Raw genomic sequence first — 25,204 nt, forward strand, 5'->3', positions numbered from 1 at the left:
AAAAATACATTTGCAGACATGAACCCTCGTATGTAAATGGTTCCTTGAGAGCAGCATCAGATGCACAGTAGCAACACAAACATGCTCTAAAAGGTTGCACGTATGTAACCCGGATCATTGGGCGTATGACAGTGGGTGCTTGGTAGTTTCTGATCGTGCTGCTGTAAATGATTGAAAGCTGCAGGGACATAAGAGGGCATGACAAGCTGATGCTGCAAAGCGAGCAATGCTTGAGTTTAATTGGCTCAGGGTGATAAAGTAAAACACTACATTGACGAACCTTTCTCTGCCCCTTCAGTCTTCAGCAAAATAAATTTCCAGGGCTAAATCCAGGTCAATAAAACAATGAGAGTCGCAAAGCACTTAAGATTTGTATCTGAAATATTAGAAAAGAGGAAATTTTAACGTTGAAGTAAACTTAGCAGGATGGTTCAGCGTATGAAGACTTGCAATCTTGGCAGAATTTTGCATACAAATGCAATTTTCCCCTTCGTTGGTTAATTACAAGCACATACTGTACTTGCAGCTACAGAAGAGGATATGAAGCCAATACGCACTTACAGTATCTACTGCATCTACTCCTGCAGATTTAAGCCTGAAATAAAAGCCATTTTTTATGTCACATTTTTATGAGATTCACACTGCTTATGAAGACAGTAAACGTTCTGTATTCGGCAGAAGGGACTTTTTCTATTGTCCTATGTGGAGGGGCTTAGAGAGCTGAAAGCTAGGGAAAGCGCGAAAGAGAGAAACAGCTGCTTTTATCCACAAAGCCTGCAACATGAACTCAGGAGGATTTTTTTTTTAAGTCAGTGGTGCCAGCTTGCCTGCCTTTGCATCTTGGATCCCGAAGTAGCTGAGAGGTCTGAGGACGCCTCAAAAAGTCCCTGAGGAGCGTTGAGAGTAATCTCTGCATATGAGAGCGGCAGCGACTTTCCTCAAATCCCATTTCACAGGGGTAAAAAAATGAATATTCTCCGCAAAAGAAGAAAAGAAGACATTTAATGCAACTTGACAAGTGAGGAGTCCAGTGTGAAGCTAATGCCTCTAGCACACCTTGAGGACAGAGAGAATACAGAATGTTCTACCTATACTCCAAAGACGCCTGTCACGAGGCAATAGATACTTCCATTGATGTGGAGATGAGGGTCTACTGCAGTGTGGCTGGACACATGCATGTTAAGGGTAATTTTGCCCTCTACACAATGGCTGATCAGTAATGTCAGAATGCAATTTGCTTGTCAAAGTAGACTCATTATTCTTGTATTTTTTTTTTTAGGCATTTCAACATCCAGCTTAATGGTGCAGCCTCGCCCAGCGAGTGGGCTCTCACAGACCTTCTCATTTTAAACCAATTGTTCTCTATCTCACCTCTGAACATGAATAATTTTGCCAGCCAGCTTGTTAGAACTGTAACAGAACCTCATATCATAGCATAGCATATATCCCTATAAAAACAATATAAAACACAAGCCCAGTAGTCATCAGGTGATAACTGGTATCTTTTTTTTTCTTTGTGGAGCTTTGAACTCATCAGAAATTAATTAAAGTTTTTGTTTATTGGGTCCATTTCACACAGGCAGATATTTTCTTCTCTACTTAAGACGATTGCTCTTCATTGCTTCTTGTCGGATTTTGCTCCTGCTGCAGGAAATCTCTCTCTCTCTCTCTCTCTCTCTCTCTCTCTCGCTCTCTCACACACACACACACACACACACACACACACACACACACACACACACATACAACACACATGTCATGTTCCTGAATGACATGCAAGCTTGACTTTCAGGCTCACATTGCACTTCTCAAGAGAGAGAAATCGTTTACTGATCACCTTACATAAACACAGATCTTCAGAAATTACATATTTCTGCAAATTTTGTGGTTATGACAAAGATTTCCCTCAAAATAGGAATATTTTAAGCTTCTTGTATGATTTCTTTGGGCTAGTATAGCAAGTCATGAGGGTCCAGTGTGTTTGAAACCTTCAGGCAGTGTCCCTTCAGCCCTGTATGGAGAGAAAATGAGCCGATTCTTGTAGTTTCCACTTGATCTCAGGCCCTAAATTAAGACACAAATATCATTTGAATTTGAATTAACTTGACTGTCTGACCATGAAAGTCAAACGAGGACACTTTCAATTTCATATGCTGTGATGAATAACTCATTCATCCATGACTGTCCACATTCATTATTTAATGTCATAATCCACATTATTTAGAAGAATCCCTCAAGGAGGAATTTGACCATTTTGCACATCAAGTGAGATTAGCTGCTTTGTATTATTAATTTGATTGATAGTTTAAAGAAAGAAATGCAAACCATATGTTAATATGACACAAAGTCTTCAATAACTATGGTGTCAAATCAGTATCCTTAGCTCATGAAAATGTATTAGCCAGAAGAATGTGCGCATCAGTTTTCGTGGCGAATGTGCAACAAATTAATAGATAAAATATATATGAAGAAACTGCAGCTCCTGAGTGCTGAATATTCAATCAAATTGTTCCCTGTGTGCATGCAGAATACACATGTTGAATTTCTTTGAGGCATGAGCAGTATGTCATGCCGAAGGCTGCAGGGATTTCTGCACAGGAGAAGAGGCTAGTTTATGGCTCGGGAGAACAAGGAATGACATGAATCAATGATAGAAGAAGAGCGGGGAGCGGGTTGGACTTGAGCGCACTACTGAGTGGGAGGAAGAAGGGGCGGGGGGTCCACAGAGAGCGTTACTCAGCTCTCTGCAGGGGATATGTTCAGCTAAATTAATCTGCTGTGAAATGTGCAAGTGGTGATGCGGCGTGTGCACTGGAGATTGGGAGGAAGAGTATGGGGGTATAGGAAGGTCTGCTGGGAGGTTATGTCATGAAACAGGATCTGAAAAGGCAAATTCCCCCTAAAGGGTTTGAGTCCTTCATTCCAAGCCACCCTGTCACCCATGTATTGCTCCGTCTGATCCTATTCCTCCACCCACGCATTGAATATCAAAACACAACACATGAGCATAGCCTATAGGCCAGCCAACGTATAGAGGTGTAGAGGGCATGGTGTGGTGGGAGAGGTCGCTTGTGGCTGCGCCGCTACACTTTGCCACATGTCATATATGTTATATATGTAGTGTTTACACTCAGTGGTGGCTGAGAAGCGTCAGGGAGTAAATCCGGATCTTCCAGTGACTATGTTTACATGGACGGCAGCCTAAATAAGCTCATAGTCACAGAAAGGGATAATTGGATTGGACATCTGAAGTAGTCCTTTTTTAGTCACATTGTAGATATTATACTCTTTAATCACTCTGTAAAATTCAAGCAGAGATTCGGCTGCATTTTTATGCCACGTTGTTCAGCTTCCAGCGAGTGTTAGAAACACACCTTCGAGGACAGTTTCATGCAGAAAAAAAAAGTTTCAGGTCAAATTCTGGAAGGTGTAGCATGTAAGAATGGACAATGGACAAACATCTTCAGCCACTGGTAAAACTTTGATCTATTTAGAATAAGGTCAATAGTTGGATTATTGCCATCTACATACTGTAAACGTAACCACAAAACTTAAAAAAAAAAAGCTCCAAAATTATTTCTAAGATTGGGGAAAATAGGACTGATGCGGACGGCACAGTGGTGCAGTGGTTAGCACTGTTGCCTCACGGCAAGAAGGTTCTGGGTCCGAGCCCTGGCTAGAGGGGACTAGGCTAATCAGATACTCTAAATTGACCGCGGGTGTGGCTGCGATAGCGAATTGGTTGTCTGTCTTTGTGTGTTGGCCCTGGTGACCTGTCCAGGGTGAACCCTGCCTCTCACCCGAAGGCTGCTGGGATAGGCTCCAGCCCCCATGGATGGATGGAAGACTGATGCAGAACATAAAGATACTCCTGTTTGTCCATTCATCCATGTAGGGAATTCAATTTTTTATGCACGCCACACCGGGCTGCACGGTGGTGCAGTGGTTAGCACTGTGGCCTCACAGCAAGAAGGTTCCGGGTTCGAGTCCCGGCTCGGGCACGGGATCTTTCTGTGTGGAGTTTGCATGTTCTCCCCGTGTCTGCGTGGGTTCTCTCCGGGTACTCTGGCTTCTTCCCACCATCCAAAAACATGCAATTGGGGACTAGGCAGATTGAATACTCTAAATTGACCGTAGGTATGACTGTGAGTGTGAATGGTTGTTCGTCTCTCTATGTTGGCCCTGCGATGGACTGGCGACCTGACCTGCCTCTCGCCCGTTGATGCTGGGATAGGCTCCAGCCCCCCCGTGACCCTTAATGTGTAGGAATAAGCGGAAGATGACGATGGATGCACGCCACACCCTCAATGTAAGGTTGAAGTTCTTCTCTTAAGGCGACAAGAGCATCTTGGGACATACGGAAGTTTTCATCATCAGTTGTCATCAATCACTCCTTCCACAAAGTTGTCCCACCATAGACTGGTTCTCCCAGGTCTTGTCCAAAGCCGTCTGGGTCACCTCCGATGAATTGGTGCATCAACAATTTGATAGAGGTAATTAAAGCACCTTCTCCATTCAGTAATATTTCCTGTACAGATTTGGTAGAACTGTTGAAAAGACACTTATATGTTTATTAGAGCTTCCAGATCAGCTTGAAGTTCCAACGGATATAAATAATCTGACATGTTTGTTAATTTCCCTGTAGTGGCGCATGTATGTGACGTAAACGCATGTGCAAAAGTCTGAGCAGACTTTTGCGTCTTTAGTATACGAGCCCGAACAAGCCCACATGAGTATACGGGAACGCAGGCCGTCAAAACGCTGTTCCTGTCTAAAACAAAAGGCACATCCGACAAAATGTTTTGTCGTTTTCACCCACGAGCGTTGTCCTGTAAACAGGGCCTTAAAATGCTCAAACATCGATGGGCCCGTGCGTTTTTCTCCACCATCTGTGATCACATTCCAAGTCTGTTGCTTCTCTGTGCACATAAAAGGAAGCACCAGGCATCCAAAGCTGCATCAGGCAATTGCAACTTTTCATCCCTCTGCCTTGATACAAAAGATAACGAATGAGTTTGTGTCAATTTGAGCCCCAGTCCTGTCCCCACTCACTTCTCCATAACACACCACTGATGTTCGCTTCTTCAGTACGCCGGAGGGGAAAAGTCCCCCACCTCAATATTCATTTTTGTCTTGACAGATGATGTCACTGAAGTCCTCACACCACCATTTCCAAACTTTACTCCGCTTTTAACATTTTGAAAAATCACGGAGTTGGAGGAGTTAGGCTCATACGTGAGGGTTAAGTTAATCTTTGAAGAGAAAATTGTGTTAAGACAGACTGTTGTGAAGATATTTTGTATCAGTCTCTGTTGTATTGTCAGATTATTATTTGGTGTGCTTGATAAAACACTGTCATAATATTCTGTTGCAGCAGAGGAGAGACACTTCTTTGGAGATGATAAAAGAAAGACTCTTGATCCAATGTCATCTAAAAACATTTGTTTTCTTTTAATGAAATCCAAGGCATAACTGAGTACAGTCCAATCCAATTGTAAGAATTAATCATAAAAATCATGAACACTTTCTAACAGATTCAAAGTTAATTCCTAATGATCGTCACTTAAAGCCTTATCAAAGATTCACAGTTGCATGATCTGATTCTTTTTCCATCAAAAACAGCAGAGGGTCCATCACTCACAAATGATACGCTTCCGTCTCATTATTTAAAAGCTCAGCCGTTGGACGCTCCAGCTAAACTGCTTTTATTATGAATTTAGAGGATGTTTAGAGGGTCAATGACAAATCCCAGAAAAACAATCCAAGGAGAAAATTCCTATATGAAAGGAGTGATGCAAAAAAAAAAAAAGCAAAAATAAAGACTGCTGAATTGTTTCCTGTTGCCCAGCTTCCTCCTCACCATGTTCAGATGGCCAAGAAGCACAAGCTGTGGTTTTGTATATTTACAATGTCATGATAATGAAGCTGTTTCAAGTGCCATGTCAGATCAGCTCGTGTCATGCAGCTGTGTTTGTGTCAACAGCGAACTGTTGAGCTGAAGTGGCTGGATGCTTTTTAGAAATGTGTTTTGCAAATCTGTTGTGTCACTGTACGTGTGGGTTACAAAGGGGATTTAGCTCTCGCTTGTCAGTCAAACAGGGTTGACTGGCATCGGAGTTGTGACATTCCAAGCATGCAACAGGTCAAAATCTGATAATAAAATAGCATAAAACACATTCACAAGTAGGATTTGATGTATCTCAATGGCAAAAAAGGTTCAGAAAGAGGAAGTAGGTAACTGTGTATTGCTTCCAAACAAATTCTGAAGCACATACAGTATGAAACAAAAATAATCACCTTAATATAATTTAGTTGATGCAATTACTTTTAGAATGATGTTGGAGTAGTCTGTGAGTTAGCAGGCAGTGGCTCGCTTCTGCTCAGCGGTGGGCATTCGATGTGCTGTCTTGTCACTGGCAGCCGGGTGTGCAGGTGTGCTGGTCTGTCAGGGTGCATTCTGGGAAAAACGTGCAGACTTCTTTCTGGGGAGAGAGAGACCCATGTGTGTTGCGTGCATGTGTGCATGCGAGTGTATTGTGGTTCCTATTATAATGTCCCGCTGCCAAACACATGAATAACAAAAGAAGGGATATTAATATTAAGCCTGCGTGATTCATGGAGCGTTCCAGATCAATGTTTCTTTTTTCCTCGCTGTCAGGGCTCAGTGGATTCTTGGCAGTGAGGAAAAATGAGGTCTCATCCCAGTCTGCAGGTGAATGTTTAGACAGCCAAAAGTTAGAGAGTCAGGGGATTTATAGAGCTGGAGAGAGCCCTTTCATTGTCAGTCTATATGACAGTGATGCACAACAATGATGAATAGTTCTGTCACTATCAGTTAGAGGAAACTGATATTATTAGGACAGGCACACCACTTGCAGTCACATGTTCTGTGTTCCCTCTAACGTTCTCCATGCTGTTTTCATAATCCTCCCTCTCACTGTAAGACTTTGTCCTGTTTATTTTTTCATGATTTTTGCCTCCAACCTCCTCTCTGCGGAAACATATTTTTGATGCAGGTCACCAAACACGCGCTCACACTTGCACACACATGCAAAAAGCGTTTGTAACGTGGGTCACACAGGGCGACCCAGAATGATAATGCACTACGCTGGAGGCAGAGTGCTGTCACCACTGTCACTAACATGGCTTTCCCATCCAAGACCGTCGCCTGCTGAAACAACAGGCTGGGAGCCATGGGAGTGAGACTTCCTGCCGCATAGCAACAGCGCTGGGAGCCAGTTGCCTCAGTCAGGTGAAACAAGTGTTGGTCTTAACAGGCAGGCCATGTTCTGTGCCTTTTTATTTTTGTAGAGATTTGCTTGTTGTCCAGAGGTCCATCTGTCCAGCCATGTGGTGGTTTCAGCAGCAGGAGCAAAAACATGAAAGGTGGTGTACACTTTCATCTGCCTCGCCAGTGTTATGTTTAGGATCAGAATATGAGAGAACCTCATTTAGCCCTGCAGGGAAGTGGTTTTGTTATGCAATTACTCTACATGCAGTTAGGAGGGGGGGGGGGGGGCTTCAATAATTCAAGAAAAAACTATTATAAAATATTATTTTATCAATAATAAATACAATGTCAGTGACTAGAAAAATGAAAAATACAAACGCGCCAAATGAAATGATAAAGTAAGTAAACTTTTTTCAATATACTCTCTAAAACACACAACAGACAAAAAAAACAAAACAAAAACCTGAATAACATTGTTAAGGTCTGTTCCAAGATCACGGGAGCCTGACGAAATGACCTGTTCTCTCTCTGGAAGACGCCAGTGGTCCAGAAAACAGAGGGAATAATTAATCATGCACTTCTTGGTGAATTTTCAGTCATGCCCTAAGATGGGTGCCATTAAGTGGCAGTGCCATAAACAAATCGCAAACTCATTTATTCCTTCTGCTATCAGGCTACTAAATGCTAATCATAGCCAACTTGCAGATACTAAGGATACTATAATTAAACCAACCTTCTGCACTATCGTGTTGTTTTTTTTTTTTTTGTTGGTCGAGATGTTTTTCACTGATATGTTGATTTGGATGTTGAGGTTTATTGTTAGTTTACCTATTTATTTGCATGAACTGAAACTACCACTGAGATAGCTTGGCAAGCCAGGCCTACATCAAGATGTTGGTCTGGAAAAACGCCATTGGCAGGGCTCAATCAGAGGGGCAGGACAAACGGCCTCTGCGCGCAGTAGGATAGCACTACAACCAATCAGAGGCGACATTGTCAGAGCAACAGGACGGAATCCGTGGAGGTGTTTCGTGTAGGGTGTGTTGTGGAAAATTTGGAGAATTTTTTAAGTTATGGAGCACAACGACGAAAAAAAAAAAGATAAGAATTATGAACGTGCTTGCACATTCAACTAGCATCTTCGAAAAACTGACGAAACCCCTACAGTAAGTATTGCTGAGAGATTACTGCATGTCGGTAGCGATAACACTGGCAAAGTCAAACAGAATTTGTCAGCGGTGTGTCGCCCTTTTATCGAGACTTGATTGTGACTTGCTGGTGTCGCAGCGAGACAATAATCCCAAACGGGATTCCACTGATGAGTCCCTTAGCGGAACTAACGAATAAATCAAACATTTCTCGTATCCAGTCAGCAAAACTCCAAAAATATATTTCTTTAATATGAATGACTGAAGTGCCATTTTCTGTTCTTCTTTCAAGGAAAAGGTTAACTTTAAATAGTTCATAATTGAGACCAGCACAGACTCGAGGGACTGCCGTTTGCCAGCAGCAGCCATCTTTATTATTTTCAGGGACTTCCGAGCTACAACTGCAAAACATTTCCAAACCTGGCATCATGATGTTGAGCCTACCTACCAACAAGCCCACATGATGTGACTGGCTTGACCCGAGTTTGGGTTTTGCTGCTCAGAGCCTGAGCCGTGTGCCGCTTGACTGACCATGGCTACAAATTAAATTTGCTACCGCTAGGGTCAGTCCATATTTCCAGGCTACCGCTGAGAGACTTTGAGCTCCAACCACAGCTGCGGCAAGCAGAAACACTCATATTCACTATAGTAGACGACGTTTCCACTCTGGTTTACTTTAGTCTGTCAAGACATCATTACGTCGTTTTGAGATATTTCTGTGTGTTTCTAAGTCGAATCTGTGTCACACTTACACAGCACAGGGTCAGGATGACTAATTAAATAAAGAGACTGTCGCCCCCAGAAAACATGACAGCATCTGTTTGTGTTTGGCCCAAAACTACAATGCATTCAAGTGACGGAAGCCATTAGCTTCTGTAAGAATTGTGACGGTGCAAAGGAGGACATCGGGTGATGTTACCATGGAACGATGCTGAAATGCAGTGAAGTTGTTGTTTTCTCATCTCCAACCTCAATGCTCCCTTAACCCATGAGGCGGCCTCTGACATTGAAGAAGTAGTATTTTATATAGAGAATGACAGGAAATGAATTTTATGGGGCAATACTGGTATTTGGTGACAATATATTGATCTGGCTTAACTAAATCTTTAATGATGTTGTATCATCGATTTAAGTTGTGGAAGGAACAGACAAATTATGCCATGTTAATAGATGCAGCAGATCCAGAAATGTTTCTTTGCGTCTTTAAATATGTGTGTATTGAACCGTGTAAGTTTTTAGCTATGGACTGTTTAAAGGTGCATCTTAGCGGACTCAGTTATGATCTTTTGTTGTTTAATACTCTCCTAAGTTTGTTCTTATCCCTTGTATTTGCTTGAACTGTGTTTTAGTTACTTCCTGTTTTATTTTGAAATTCTCTCCCCTTCTGTGTCTGGATTCCTGTCTTTTTGTTTCTCACCTTTTTTAATTAACCCACCTGTGTCTTGTCAGTTTGTTAGTTTTCTTGTCAGATCCTTGCCTCTCTCTTGTTTCTTGTCCAGTCATTAGTTTGAACTTATTGGGACAGACAATCCAACAATATCAAGAAAGCGGACCAAATTAAAGTACAGTTTGTTTGTTCGCTCTCCTGTTCATCCTGTTCAGTGCTAGTAACCTGAGTAACTCACTTTTCTTTGTAGGTTAGTTTTTGTTTAAGTTGAAGTTTATGCAATGGAATTATCAAAACATTCAGTCCCAGCCTCTCTTGCTTTGTTGCTGCATGCAGGTCCCGCTTCATCCATCTAACAGAAGAAATCCAGCCCACCAGCTCAAAATAATATCCAGAATATTTGCCAGTGATATGGTATAGTAATAATCTGTTTTTATGAGATTGGTCTTTGTACTTATTATTTTTGTTTTCCACAATATTTTATCCCAAATTTGTATTGTACCTTCCAATAACACCCATAATTAGGTGTCGTGAAAGTAAAACTGTCAAAAGTTGCTGCCTTGGATGAGTGCGATCGAGTTGCCTCTGTTTGCTGATTTCTGAGGATGAATTGTGATGATGCAGATTGTACTTTATGATGCTCCTGAGACTTTCTGAAACGGATGTTTTGTGGACAGTTTTGCTGTTGTTTGTAGTTGGTGGCGATGGAGTGCCATTAGTCTCAAGCTAAACGTTCCTGGCTGACTCCTTCCTCATTCTGGAGATGAAAAGAATCAAAAATGGTTTAAAAAAAACAAACAAATTTGAGCTGAAAATACCTATTTGTGAGCATTTGAAAAGTCCCGATACGCTTTTTAGATGAAGTATTTCTTGAATATTTGTTTTCTATTGTCCAATTTTCTAAATGTGCAGCTGTACATTGACAGTATTTATAGAAATATACATGTATAACAGGAGGCAACAGCTCCACCAGGAGACACAAAGAATAATACACTTCCAATCATCTTGACCCAATTAATTTGTTTATGATTAAATTAAGGTATCAGAATTAATTTGCATTGATTTGCTGGCGCTTTAGACCACGAAGGATCTTAACTCATGAATGTGTGTAGATCTGTGTGGGCTGATAAGAAATACATCTCCCTCCCTTCGTCTTTTTCTTGTTGTCATACGTTTGACTAGAGCAGCGTACGAGTGACAGAGGGGACTGTGAGGCTGCCAGCGTATGCAGAATGTTTTCTGCCTCTGCACATGGCTTGATCATTCTTGCTTCGGCCCCTCTTACATCATGGCGCGTGCCCTGGAGCTTTCTCTCTACAAAGCAGGCGTTCTGTATTTAGAGCCTGATTTATACACAAACACACGTACCACTGGGGAAGACGCAATGAGTTTTTTCTTTGCCTGCTGCAATTGCCAGCAATGTAATCTTCTTCCCGCACTTCAACGTGCCTTTTTAAAAGATGGTGCTCCGAAAGAAAGAAACACAATCTAGTCGAAGCCACCAGAATTTGTAAAGGCTCAAGTGATTAGAGAATAGGAGAGATGGGAGGATAATGGACTCTGAACCCTTGAGATTCAAAGTAATCCAACGAATTATCACAAGCCTTTTTTGTTCTTTTTCCGTATCCATTTTAATCTCCTGCTATTCCTTCCGCTCAGCATGTGTTGCTGCAGGACTAAACCGACACCCAACTGTCCCTCTAAATAGTGAGGAGGCCACAAGGAGGAATTCACCTGGTGATTGCACAACGGGAGAGCGAAATGAAAAATAATTCTGATTTATCCCCTCTCTCTCTTCCTCTTTCTTCTCAGGTTGTTAGAGAACTCTATGCTCAACGCCGAAATGAAGGAAGGAGAGATTCTACCTCCGACCATTCAGAGGCTGATGAGAGGATACAACAAGTACCTCCGGCCTTTCTTTGACAGTAAGGAAACTGCCGTTACATGCAGAAATGACAGAACACTCAGGGGAAATGTGTGTTTGACAGGGACGGAGAGAGGCTCCTATAGCAATTTTGTGCCTGCGTGTCCCAGCTGAGTAATACGGGCTGACATACACACGTTTAAATATAATGCATAGGAAGGCTTTAATATGAACTGACGTTAAATTCATCTCTGAAATTGGTTGGTCTCATAATTACTTTTGCAATGAAATGATAAAAGGAACATCCAGATAAAGCATTGCATTAACACTGTTATGGAGAAAATAAAGAAAGGAAAATTAAACCATCATCATTTTCTGCAGGCAACTAATTCACTTGCAAGAGAAGAAAAGATATGATGTCGTTCCCTACAAATCCCTTGATGCTGTTATTGCTCCATGCTCCGTAGAAGCCGTCACAATATGATTAGGCTTTTGTTTGCTCGCTGTTTGATCTGCAATACCAACATGGACTATTCAGTACAATCACGCTTGCTTAGGAACTGGAATTTGTCACACTCTGTGCCGGTAAACACAATCACAAGTGTATATGTAGTACAACAGTAGAAAAGTGAGGTCATAAGTCTCAAATTCTTAGAGCCCAGGTTGAGAAGTACGACAATTTTCCTTTATTTTCCCATGTTTGGGTTCAAACACAATAATAACATGATGTTAGAAAGTAATTCTTCACACTTATCGTGCTCATCAGCTTTTGAATGGTAATGTGTCAACAACGTGGACACTGAGTTTCATTTTAATGCTCTGAGTCTTTAACAAGTCACTAATACCTGTTGCTGTTGTACCACATTGAAGACTGAAATATCTGTCTATCTACAGTATCTATCTATCTATGTAATTCTGATATTCAACACATGCATAAATAAGAAAGTGGACTTACCTTTAGGCAGACATTGACTTTGGTCCATGTTTTTTCTATATATGACAGCAACAACTCAGTTTACAAAATTATTCTAGCTCAGCTGCTCTTTTGTCCATTTGGAAACTTGTAATTCCAGTTACTCTGGTATCACATGAAATATATACAATATTTACATATCATATGCTACATGGTAGCCAGGTTGACACATCGCTCCAATGAATAGTGGCGACATCTACATGTATGGTGTTGTACAGACTGTAACATCCCGTCACTGCATCAGTAGTTTTACCCCCCAATCAGCATCACTTCCAGTTAATTTTGGCTACATGACAGTCCAAAGTCCAGAGGGATGATGGGAAACTGTCCCATCATAAAATTAATGAGATGTCAGACAAAATTCTGTCACATGTTAAACATACATCTATCTATGTAGGATCCTTTTGATGGTGATGCCAGACATTGTTGATTTGGCTGTGATATTCATGATGACATAATGGCAACAGACCCACACACAAAGACACGTATCCGCATTATGACAAGAAGCTCATTAATCTCTCTCCAAGAAGCGAAGATTGATAAGTGAGAGAGAAGGAGAAGATGAAAGCGAGGACAATGGTGGAGTTGGCCTTCTTTGATGGTGAATCAGGGAGAACTAATTCCCACAAGGAGCTTCAAACTCCACAGACTGCAGCTGTTGATGTGGGGTCTTATCATTTTTGAATATGCTGTCCTTGAACAGCCTTTCATTATACAACACAACCCACTCCATACGCTGCCTTGATGACCTGAAAGTCTGTCCTTTCTTCCTAGACGGTCCTGTAACAGTGGGCATGAGCCTGGACATTGCCAGCATTGACACCATCTCAGAGATCAACATGGTAAGACGAGGGTTGCATATGCACTCCTTTGTTATGATTCAGAGGTCTATTTACCTCACTTAACCCTTTTTATTCTCAAGCAAAAAAATCATCTTTTTTTTTGGTACTTTGATTGAATAAAAGAAATATTTGATGTGAATAATTGCAGAGGGAAATCCGCTTATAAATGCATCCATTCAGGTCCCCCCCCCCCCCCCCCCCCAAAATAAATGGTTCTTTATGCAACATTAAGTCAACTCGTCTCTCAAATTGTTGAGGATGACGATGTAGCTGAGAGTAAATATGGGCTCGGAATGTGTATGACAGCACTATTATTAAAAAAAAACCTTAATTCACTGTCTACAATAGCAAAAGTGTCCTTGTACTGTAGGTCAGCTGGACCACAAGATCATAACGTTCCACATCATGTTCAAGTCCACTGTGGGCCAGGCTGGGGCTGCTGCTCTGTCAGATGTGAACATTTGACCCTGATTACAAGAAGCAAAGACGGTGTACTAACACTTTTTAATTCAATGTAAACTGTAGTAATAGTGCACATGATAACATACTGTCACTGTATTGTACTTTGACAGAGCAAAACTAGCTTACAACTCACTCTCCAGCCTCTGTCACAGATCTATCACAAGTCGCTGTGCCAGACTCAAGCAACAGTTATTTCAGTATCAGTATTTCAGGCTACTCAAGCTAGATGAGGACGATGATGATGATGATGATGATGATGATGATGCAGCACCAGGTCACCTTCAAACGTCTTCACCCGGGATCCATCCTCTGAGTTTGGTTTGGTTAGGGGTCTGAGCTTGGCTTCATTGGGGAACTGGCCTGAATGGAGTTGGTCTGAGAGAGAGAGATATATATATATATATATATATATATATAGAAAGATGAATTATATGGGCTATATGCAATATTGATTTTTTTTTCTTCAGCCCAGCCACAACATTGACAAGAAAATCATTTTAAAACAGTTCAGTTCAGTTCCTCACTCATTAGATCCATAAATGTTAAGCTCTAAAGTAACTGGCAGGGGGAGGACATGGCTGTGGTGGGTGGGTACCAGGGCAGGATGCTTAATACACAACAGATTTTATACTGCAGATGTTGACAGATGTTTAACATCTTTTTTCTGGGGCTAAATTTTGTTTACACAGTCAACAAATTAGGCTAAGTTACAGGGCCAACAGGCAATTTCCAGTCTAATATCCTCCTAGTCAAACAAGCTCTGCTGCATCTTCCGTTTGAAATAAGCAGCTTCTTTAATTTGCTCCAATACCTCCAAATCCTGCTCTATTTCTCCTGTGTGAATATCTGCAGCTGTGTCACACACAGAGACACACACGCACTTATGCGCATACACACACGCATAGCTGTCAGGTTGTTGGGGCAGTGAGCAGCATGTAGGTGAACTAGTTAGTATTTAAACTGCCAGAGTCAATGTGAATTAGCCTCATCTCCTCCGCCTGGTCCAACTAATTCCTCTTCACATGTTGCAGATCGAACAGCAGAAATCATAGAAGAGTCATACTTTGAATGAATTACCTCAGTAAATCAATTAAGGCACAAAAAATCAATCAAAACAAAATGGCAGTTGAGTGATGTAGATGTGGCTGCATTCTAATCGGGATTTTGGTTCAGTCCACTTCTTCCTGAAATGTATCAATTTACCAAATATTTATATGGAACAATTGCTCTTGAAAACTCAGGCTGTAAAGAGATTTTAAAAGAAGGAGCTAATGACATTTTTGTAATTAATTAATTAACTACATATATACATTTTCTGCCAGGAAAAATATTAAATGAGCCAAATCAACTCGTGATGTCCAATATTGGATTTTATGCCAACATTTTATTACCAATTTGGCTGACATCCGATATGCTGATTTATTATCTGTATAATGTTTAAATATGGTGGAAAACACATAAGGCGGTATGGTGGTGCAGTGGTTAGCACTGTTGCCTCACAGCAAGAAGGTTCTGGGTCCGAGCTCCGGCTCCAGGGTCTCCAGGGTGAACCCACCTCTCGCCTGAAGGCTGCTGGGATAGGCTCCAGCCCCCCCACGACCCTTAATAAGCTGAAGAAAATGGATGGATGGATGGAAAACACATGCTAACATTTTGAATTATGAAGCCCATAAATTATATATTTACTGCATTTTTTCGTCGTAGATGACACATGATGAGCAAAGATCAGGAGAAATGAGTAAAACTGGCTGGATATAATTATCGGCCAACAGACTGATACATTTTATGTAAATGATCGGTTTCTGCTGATGCTGATGATGTGCTGATATCATCGTGCATCTCTAAAAATCAGCTACAGAGGGTTAGCACAGCAGGTTTTTTTTTTTTTGTCTTTTCGTCTTCTCCTTCTTCATATTTTAATTTCTGGCAGACTGGACGCAGCCAAGGTGTACAGCAGCCCTCCACTGGACACTCACAGTTCAAGCTAAATCCACGCATGGGGTCTAATTCATTCATTGAAATGAATGTGTTATTTTGTTAAGTCAAACCTGGGGTTGTGCTGGTCCGGTGCTTGCCAAATGACTGAATCTGACGTGTGTGTGTGTGTGTTTGTGTGTGTGCATACGTACTGTACATGATCCATAAGCTCTAATTCCAACGTGAAAAGCTCAGCTAAAAATCATTAAGAAAATATACATGCAGATTGTTACTGAGTCAAGCTGCATGTATATTTTCTTCATAGAACTAGGAGTATTAAACTTTTTGTTGGTTTTTTTTAGATGGTAGGTGAAGCATAGTGCAACAATACAAATGCATTATTAATTGCTTTGAGTGCTGGATCGGTTATCAGACATGGAAATCCATCCCTTTCAAAAACATTTTTGCTCTTTTCAATAGCCTCTTCATAGGTTAGGGTCCACCCCTAGTGTACCCTTAACAACACCCTCCCCCACCCTTGGGCAGCCAAACAAATGTTGTTGGACCATAACTTGATTAATAACTTATCATTTCCACAAAAAATCTAAATCCCTGGCGCACCACACACAGATTGGTTTAGACGTTAAACTCATTTCTCTGGCACTGAACGTGTTTACGGAGAAACTGCGCGCACAGCTTATTTCAACACAATAGAAGGAACTGATTAGGGAGCTACATATGATGTCGCATGTCACTTTTTTGTGCACAAACAAATATGTTTAGTGTCTTGAGAATCAAAGCAGAGATGCTGACTGGAAGGAAAGCTGCAGATTACTGTAGCTTCAGGTGCTGAAGGGTTTAGGGACCTGACGCCATCAATATACAACAGTGCAATTCTACAAAACAAGTACACAGGGGTGTCACAGTTGGCAAAAACAACGTGTGTGTGTGTGTGTGTGTGTGTGTGTGTCTGTCAGCATATCATGGACAGACTCGTTTTTGCGGTCAATTAGCCCTGTTTTGACCTTACGACCTCAAACTTGCAGGACTACACAGCCACCATATTTCTCCGCCAGCGCTGGACTGATGAGCGTTTGGTGTTTGAGGGCAACAAGAGCCTGAGTCTTGATGGGAGGCTCGTGGAGCTCCTGTGGGTCCCTGACACCTTTATCGTCGACTCTAAGAAGTCCTTTCTCCATGACATCACCGTGGAGAACAGACTGATCCGGATATTTCCTAATGGGACCGTCCTCTACGCGCTGAGGTGAGAAGCTGAATTCTTGGCTAATTAGCTGTGTTTTTCAGCTCCGATGGAAAATAAAGAGGCAAGAATGGAAGTTAAAATTGACTGATAATGTGTTTACAGCGCTATTTTGCATTACACAGTATGAGTGGAGGAGCTTGAGATCTTAGGGTCTGTGGGTAGTTTTTCTATTTGATGTGTAAATCTCATGGGACAATTCACCAAATGGGCAGTAAATGTTTGATCCTGAATAAGAATATAATAGGTATTTGTCATGATGACACCCAAACAAACTAAAAGCGGGATTGAGACGGTGTGATTAGACGGAGCAGCTCCAGCTGCAGATCATCTCCAGGCCCATCCACAACCCCCGCCCCCCCCCCCCAAAAAACATCATGGAGCATTCAGTTGCGCCTTCTAAACCCAGAAATTCCAAGTCTCAACAAAGGTTGTTTGAAATGACAAAGTTTTGTTTTCCATTTTTTTTCTTTTTTCTTATTTTGGTTTGTTGAAATAAATACTTTTAATCACTTAATTCTTCTTTTATGACATTTTTTTTATCACAACAAACCAAAAATATAGATAAAAAAACGACCTAATCTGATAAAACAATAGTTATCAGGCTGCATTGCCCAGCTTCAACAGTCATCATTGTAAACCCAAAACACAATATATTTACTTACAATCTGCTTAAAAACCATTTTTTTAAACTTTTTTTTTTTTTTACTACATACGATACATTACTCAAAAAAGCTTTAAGTTAATTTTGGAGCCTTCATGATACAAAGAGCAGAAACACGCTTCCTTGTTAAGAGTCACTGCAACAGCGTGAGCAAGCATTTTACAAGCCTGTGACACACGCATTAGTTTCGCTGTTTTGACTTGATATCAGTTCAAGTCAACAGTTTATAGATAGAAAGGTTATCGATGATCCAGGAAGTGACTTAGTTCAGCTCTTTTAAGGCTGCAGTGATTGGATTTCCCGCATCTAACCTGAGCTCATCCATTGATTGCACGGGAGCTGTCCGCGGTGCTGATTTGACTCTGCCTTTGTGCTCTGACCTTAGTGCTGCTGAATTTTTCCTCGTGACTTGTGTTCAAAGTGTTCGAAAAGGTCACATGGGACACATCCTTACTGACCTAATGGCAGCTTTGCAGCAATCGTGGGGGAGGAGGAGGATGTGTGTGGGTGTCTCGTTATAGTAAATTGGGCTGGGTATTTCCGGCTCAGTTCAGTTCAGCCTCTGTTAATCATGGACCGCAAACAGAAAAGGACTGCATTGCTCTTCTTCATGGATGACAGCGAGCTCTTGCAATTACATGTGACTTTTGATTAATGCTTTTATTTATAACAAGTTTGTGAGTGGAACTACTGTGTTATGTGCAGCTGTATTTGTTGATTTATTTAGCTTGGCGTGTGTGTGTGTGTGTGTGTGTGTGTTTTTGTGTTACTTCATGGGTCTTTGCTTCCATACAGAGAAGTATACACTTTGTTGGCTTGACTGTTACTGAAGAAATATAGGGGAGGGGGGTGTTATACAGTCAGAGAGCAGGGCTAGCGGGAGTAAAACATGCCAAAAAAAGACAGCCAAGAGAGAGATGGCTGCCATGGGAAATAGAGGGCTGTGGGAAGGGACAGGATGAAGTGAGGAATGTGACGTGTTTGAGGAAAAGGGGCAGCTGTGGTAAATGTTTCAGTGCTGTGCCAGAGGGAATACATGAGAAAGCACTGAGGTGACTGTAGGTGGGGCAGTTTTAGAGGGAAGATTCAGCAGAAGATCTTTCAAAATGCTTCATTTACGGTCAAGGAAGGTCCGCTTTATAGCTGTGGTGAAAAAAATTAGACATAGAATGAACACCATGAGGACTGATTTGTCCTTTTTTTAGTCAAATGAAGTTCAACAATGATCTTAAACATTAACAGATGAGTTAAAGGACTACAAAAATGTTTACCCACAGTGCCCCTCTCAAGCAACAGCACACCACAAAAGGTGATGTGCCATTTCATATTCCCATCAGTTTTTATATCCAGGACTACAAAGATGAAAGCTGATATGAGATATTTCACTGCAGGTGTGTTGATTATATAGATGTTTGGTTCATTGATTATATTGATATCTGACATATCCATCACATGAAATGAGTTGGCCGAGCATGGTATTGTATTTGTGTTTGATCCATCATGTTGTGACATTTTTAATGTCAGTTCATGTTCTCAGTTCCTGTTTTATTTTGAAATCCCTTTACTTCCTGTTTTTGTGTGATCACCCGTCTCATTAATTTGTCAATCCTCGTCAGCCACAGTCCTGTTGATAGTGTTTCTTATCCAATCAGCTCCTTCACCACCCCCACTCCCTTACACACACACACACACACACACACACACACACACACACACACACACACACACACACACAAAACGGTACTTCAATGTACAGCTATTCAAAGGTCTGGTGGTACCCCACTACAAGTCAAAGTTGCCTAGTCAAATTTTTTTCTTCAGTTAAAGTACTGGAGGAAAAATACGTCAATATTCAGAAGCACACTATCATTTTACCCCGTACATCGTTGCTGTACCTGTGAAATTCCTTAAGGACTGTAGTGAAGGCCCTGCTTGTAGAACCAAGATGCTACTCTAAACCTTCAACTCTATAAGTCATCAGCAAAGAAATGCAATAATTATCACATTAGAAAAGCAAATGGAAAAAAAAAGCAAAAGTAAGACATTTCCAAAGAAATAAATGCATAAATGCACTGATATTTCATTCACCTTTCTATGTCAGTCTTTGTAAAAAAAAATGTGAGGAGGAAGATAGACCGAAAGAAAGAGAATGGCAGCGGCAGACAGGGCCTGAGGAGCTGAGAACTCCATTTTATAAATAACAAAAAAATACTGGGAGCTCACTAACAGGCAACATCTCAGGCCAACTATGAGTTAGAAAACAAACAAGACCAGGACAGGACCAGTGACACCCACAGCTCAACTGAACTACAAGAGAACCAAATAATGAGGAACAAGTGATCTTAAAAAGCAGAGGGAGGCCTATGAGGACAGGAAGTAAAGCCAACCAAGACGTAAGAGGGAAGGAATTTCAAAATAAAGCAGGAAATAGCAGGATTTGAGGAAAAAAAGGAGAATGTAAAACTACAGATACACTTACAAATTAAAAAGTCTTACATTGGATCCATGATGATAATTAAAACTTAAAGGGTCAAAAACTGAAGATTTTAGAATCGAGACTTTATGATCAGACCTTTCCAAAAATCTGTGTGTGTATGGCTGCTGCCTCCACTGGTTGCTCCCCAATGGCATAGGAAACCTCAACATCAAGTGGTAACATTTAAAAATGTTAGAATAAATGTATGTCAAATTATTTGGTCTGACGTGTTTTTACATACCAGCCAAGGTTTATAACATGGTTGAAAAAAATCCAAAGCAAAGACCGTATTCGTCTTCACCAGTGATACGCTGTCATGTGCCTGAATGCTCGTGCTTCTCTCCTAGTAGAAATACTGTAGGTATAACATTTACTGTAGATATGTGAAATAACAACTGCATTTACACCTTTCAGGATTACCACCACCGTGGCTTGCAACATGGACCTGACCAAGTATCCCATGGACAAGCAGACCTGCACGCTACAACTGGAGAGCTGTAAGGACACCTCAAAGTCAATAAAGAAAATCAGAGCAGCTTCAAGCTGCGTGTGTGCGTGTGTGTGTGTGTGGGGGGGGAGATTTCAAATGACTCTGATCAAACCAAAGGATCAAACAGGATCACCTTCTCTCATCTTCTAAAACTAGTTTGTGTGTGTGTGTGTGTGTGTGTGGGGGGGGGGGGGGCACGCTTGCTTGAGGGTGTGTATCTATGCATGAGTTAAAGATAATGTCACACAGGCAGAAAGTGGGGGGCCGTCTCAGGTCATGGTGTTGTACCCCCCCGTGTGCTCATCTATTGTTCATTGTCATTTCATCCTGCTTCCAGGCTTGAGATAAGCTAATCTCCTCCTGGCTCCAGCTCCAGTTAATGCACCCTTTAGAAGGTCTCACTGTTAATGGAGCCATCACATATGTGTCCCTACTCTATTTAGTACACAAAGATACATAAAAATGCAGGATTTAGAATATTAGCTACTGCCTATTGGTGGATATTGAACTTATTTTAAAAAAAATACAAGTGCAGTTTGTCTTGTTAGTGGCTCACTGAAGGCCCTAGAGGCCGTAGACAAAAATACATTTACTTAAATATGATCAATTTTTTATGTAACCAAAAAAAATTAATTATTTATAGTCATACCTTGCTCCGTAGTAATATATTTAAAGGCTTATTAGATTTGTTAATTAATTAAAACAAACTGTGTGACTGAGAATATTTTCATTAAACGTTGATTCTGGCCGAATGCTGTTTCGCCTGAATAACAAGCAGAGAAGAAGAACTTCTATGCTTCACTGATGTGAAATAGCAGCAACAGTTTACTGTCCTGTCCTGATCTGAGGGAGTAATTAAATTGTGTTTGTGTGAAGTTTTACATTTGTTCAAAATCCAAGTTATTGTAAGCTCACAGAATGGGTTTTAATACTCTCCTTCAGCACACCCACACAGCAAAACCCTCAGAAGATTTATTTTCGTTGGTTCAACAGAGTTGCAGTGTGAGAGGAGCCAGTGTTCCAGAACATTGTCATAAGCTATTTTTCTTTCTTAATGTATTTACACTCGACACAACACACCACCATATACATCTATATTTTTTTTTTGAAATTGTATTTCCTTGCAAAGGTAGCAGGATCATCAATTAAAAGAAAATTAGATGACCATTTTTTTTTAAAAATTGGCCGATTGCTAAATTTAATTTCCTGCCTGGCATGTTGTGATAGCCAAAAGTAAACGATTTAATGCAACAACACATCTTGAAAGTGTGAAAGCACATCGTTTGGCTGATCCTAAAATGTCTTATCTTGCCTATCCTGTGAACATTTAACCATCTTTCTTGTTAAGTACAAAGTTACATCACATCTCCATCCCTTCTGGGCCACAATGAGCAGTCTATGTTTATCATGTTCAAGTCCCAGAGAAAGCAGAGAGAACGATGAGCCATTCTGTTGAACTGCTCCTGGAAATGAACGATTCTTTGACATATTTCTCCCCTCAAAGAGCCATGAGTAGCCACCTACTATCCAGAAGTATGAAGAAAAGAATCTGTTTTATATTACACAGGTGTTCTCTTGGTTTGAAATATCTACTATGCCAGGAATGTGATCTCTTTTGGGGTTTCAATTTGAAGTGAAGTGAGCCGGATCTTGTGAAGCTGTTTAGTTCACATCACAAATATGTTTGAATGGATCCTGGAAATAGTTTGTAGCAGTGTTCCTATGTATCTCAAAAACTTCTGTATGTTGTGGTACTTCTCTCTGTAGAATGATTTGGAAACAAAGCTGTTAATTAGCTTTCAGTGTAATTGGAAGGCAGTGGAACCCGGATGCAGAAAGATTTATTTGATTTGTTTATCTGTAAGAATGGCTCGTTGTTGCAAATGAATTCTTTGTTTTCTGAGGAGGGCGATTCATTTTTCAGTGCGAAAATCTTTTCGTACAGATATGAGGCTGAAATGTGGACATTACTCTTCGCAAAAAAGAAAAAATGTAATTGAAGTGTATTCCCAAAAAAGTCACACTCTTCCCTCTTTACTGCTTGTGACTCCTGTGCTTTGTCCAAATTTCCTTTGTACAATATTGTAGCTTCAGGTACATCCCTTATATGAAGCCCAACTAATGTCAAGAATACTGTAAACTCCAATTCATACTTAAAGAATGTAAAAGAACTGGATATTCCTTACATGACATTGAGTGATTTACCTAATTTCAGCATGTTTCCTCTAGGTTCTAACAACAGTGCTGTGGAAGCATCTTAATTAAAACAAGATTAAACCAGATTAAATTATACAACCTGATTGATTGTCTGTGGAAGCCAGGAAGGAAGAACGAACCCCCCTCCTCCCGTTTTTGTGCCTTTGCATTTCGACTCGCTTTACGCTGTGCTGTCAATGACAGCCCGCCAGGCTAAGCTAATTCTGATCCTTGACAAAAGCCCACCAGGGCCTCCGTGCCAAAATAAAACATTTAACAGGAGCTCCAGTCTCACTTAGCAGACAAAAAGACATCTGGAGGTTGATGTTAGGTAACTGAGAGGATGATGGATCCTTCCTCCGCTGCTGCTTCAATAATTCCAGGACTAAATATCTGCATCTTTCTTCCACCCCCAATTTCTCTCTCTATCATCCTCCTGCTTTATCTCCACTGTTTTCCCTCTCTTCTTTTCTTGTTCCCCTTCAATCTTGTTCCCCTTTGCTCTCTGTCTCTATATGAAGATGTATTCAAGGATTTATTTCTTTTAAAGCTATGCCAAAAAAAGTGGATCCCTGCACAGGAAGACGCGTTGGCGGTCGTCTGCTGAGCGTTTAGATGAAGTTGATGGTAAAATATTTATTGGGTTCAGACAGCACAAAGAGTTGGAGGATTGTCACAATCTGTTGTGATCTTTGCTTTGATTTAACTCACGGAGGAATCTTTAAAAGTCAATTCTGGACCAGGTTGAATTTTCCCATCATGCAACTGTGTTTTTAGTTTGCACATTAATTCAAGGGTTTTAGGTCAAGAAAATAAGGAGTTCCTCCAATTAGAGACAGAGGGGAAAAAAAAAAAAAAAAACATTTCCAGGACCTTTCGGTATCTGTGTCACCATTGCCCTTCATATGGGGACACTGATCAACAATAGACATGAGAAATGAAGTCCTTAATTCCAGATTACAGAGGAGTGACGGCACATCTCACTTTCCTTATTCTCTTGCTCCCTCTGCAGATAAACTTAGGAAAATACAGCAAAGAGGTTCATTGTTATCGCACCTTTTTTTTCCCCTTCACAGTGACTCATGAAGCTGAACAAATGTTGTCATCTGTTTGTATTTGTTGCTCCCGCTGTTCTAACACCCAAAGCTGTGGCATCTTTGATTCAGTTCCCTCTTATTCCAACTTTTATCTGGGTTATGAAGTCTCTCTGGACAAGATTAGTCTATTAGGAGTTCATCAGGAGGTTTCTTTTTTTTTTTTTTTTCTTCTGTCCTCTTTGAAGACTTCAGCAAACACCAGAAATGCATTTACACTAGCTATTGGATCTGTGTGTGTCAAACTGTGTTAATGTGAATACCAGGAGGATCTTCTGTTTCCACGGTGACTGCAACTACATACATTGAACATTAACAGTGTTTTTAAAGCTTAATGCAGGTGCTTATGTGCTATGATAATTCCAGGTGGTGTAGTAACAGCAGATGCACTTGCGTGTGAAACTCTATGGGCCTGACATGACTTCTTAATCTAATTTACTCACAAAGTTTCTATGGAAAATGCTTCTCTTCTCCGCACCAACTATGGATTATAAACCCAGGATACTAAATCATGAGAGAGGCTGTTCATAATAACTCAAACACAATAAAAATCCTCATTAGCACCATTGTCAGTCATTATGGAGCAGGTTAGTGCTCAAGTGATGCACCGACTGTAGAAATGATGTGACTACTCCAGTATTGTGTAATCTTCTTTGTTTTCTCTGAAGGGGGTTACAACATCAATGACGTCATGTTCTACTGGACCAGAGGGAACGAGTCTGTCAGTGGGCTTGATACTCTTCAGTTAGCTCAGTACACAGTGGAGGACCACTACACCTCTGTGTCAGAGGCCATCTATGAAACTGGTAACACACGCACACACACATGCGCACTCTTCCTTGTACCTATATTTTTGAGGGTCGATATAACCCCTTCTCCTAACCCTAACCACCACAACTCAATGCCTGACCTTAATCCTCACACCAAACCTTACTTGAACCCAGGGGTGAAAGTGACTTAAAAGTCTTGCCAGAACTGTACGCACGCGTTAAAAAAAAAAAGTGCCGCCGATGACGAAGTTTTACTTTTTTTTTTTATCGTTTTGGGTGATTTTTATTACAGTTTTCGAGTGTCTGTTCCCCACACAACTGCAGCCCCCATCGCCCCACAATTCCCGCGCGACCCCTGGAAATGCTTTGAAAACTGCTCTTTACAGTAATTGCCCACTACAATGCTAACAACAGGGAACAGGCAGCCAT

At 41.0% G+C, this 25,204-nt stretch overlaps 1 protein-coding gene across 7 annotated transcripts in view; it reads left to right on the forward strand.

The window, feature by feature from the left end:
* LOC147247773 (gamma-aminobutyric acid receptor subunit pi) overlaps positions 1-25,204 on the forward strand; it is a 59,524-nt gene that overhangs the window by 28,611 nt on the left and 5,709 nt on the right. The window contains exons 1-7 of one of the 7 annotated variants that reach the window (XM_086180037.1): positions 8,136-8,397; positions 10,103-10,180; positions 11,579-11,691; positions 13,378-13,445; positions 16,871-17,088; positions 20,640-20,722; positions 24,674-24,811. In XM_086180037.1, coding sequence (XP_086036163.1) covers positions 11,595-11,691; positions 13,378-13,445; positions 16,871-17,088; positions 20,640-20,722; positions 24,674-24,811 — 604 coding nt within the window. In that variant the 5' untranslated portion in view covers positions 8,136-8,397; positions 10,103-10,180; positions 11,579-11,594. Of the gene's footprint in view, positions 1-8,131; positions 8,398-9,834; positions 10,017-10,102; positions 10,181-11,578; positions 11,692-13,377; positions 13,446-16,870; positions 17,089-20,639; positions 20,723-24,673; positions 24,812-25,204 lie in introns of those variants that run through there. The other 6 variants (XM_086180034.1, XM_086180036.1, XM_086180035.1 and 3 more) reach the window with 6 other exon arrangements.

Source organism: Aulostomus chinensis, chromosome 16 (assembly GCF_037954235.1).
Source record: "Aulostomus chinensis isolate RoL2024-O1b breed Wild chromosome 16, RoL_Achi_v1.0, whole genome shotgun sequence".
Classification (NCBI taxonomy): domain Eukaryota; kingdom Metazoa; phylum Chordata; class Actinopteri; order Syngnathiformes; family Aulostomidae; genus Aulostomus; species Aulostomus chinensis.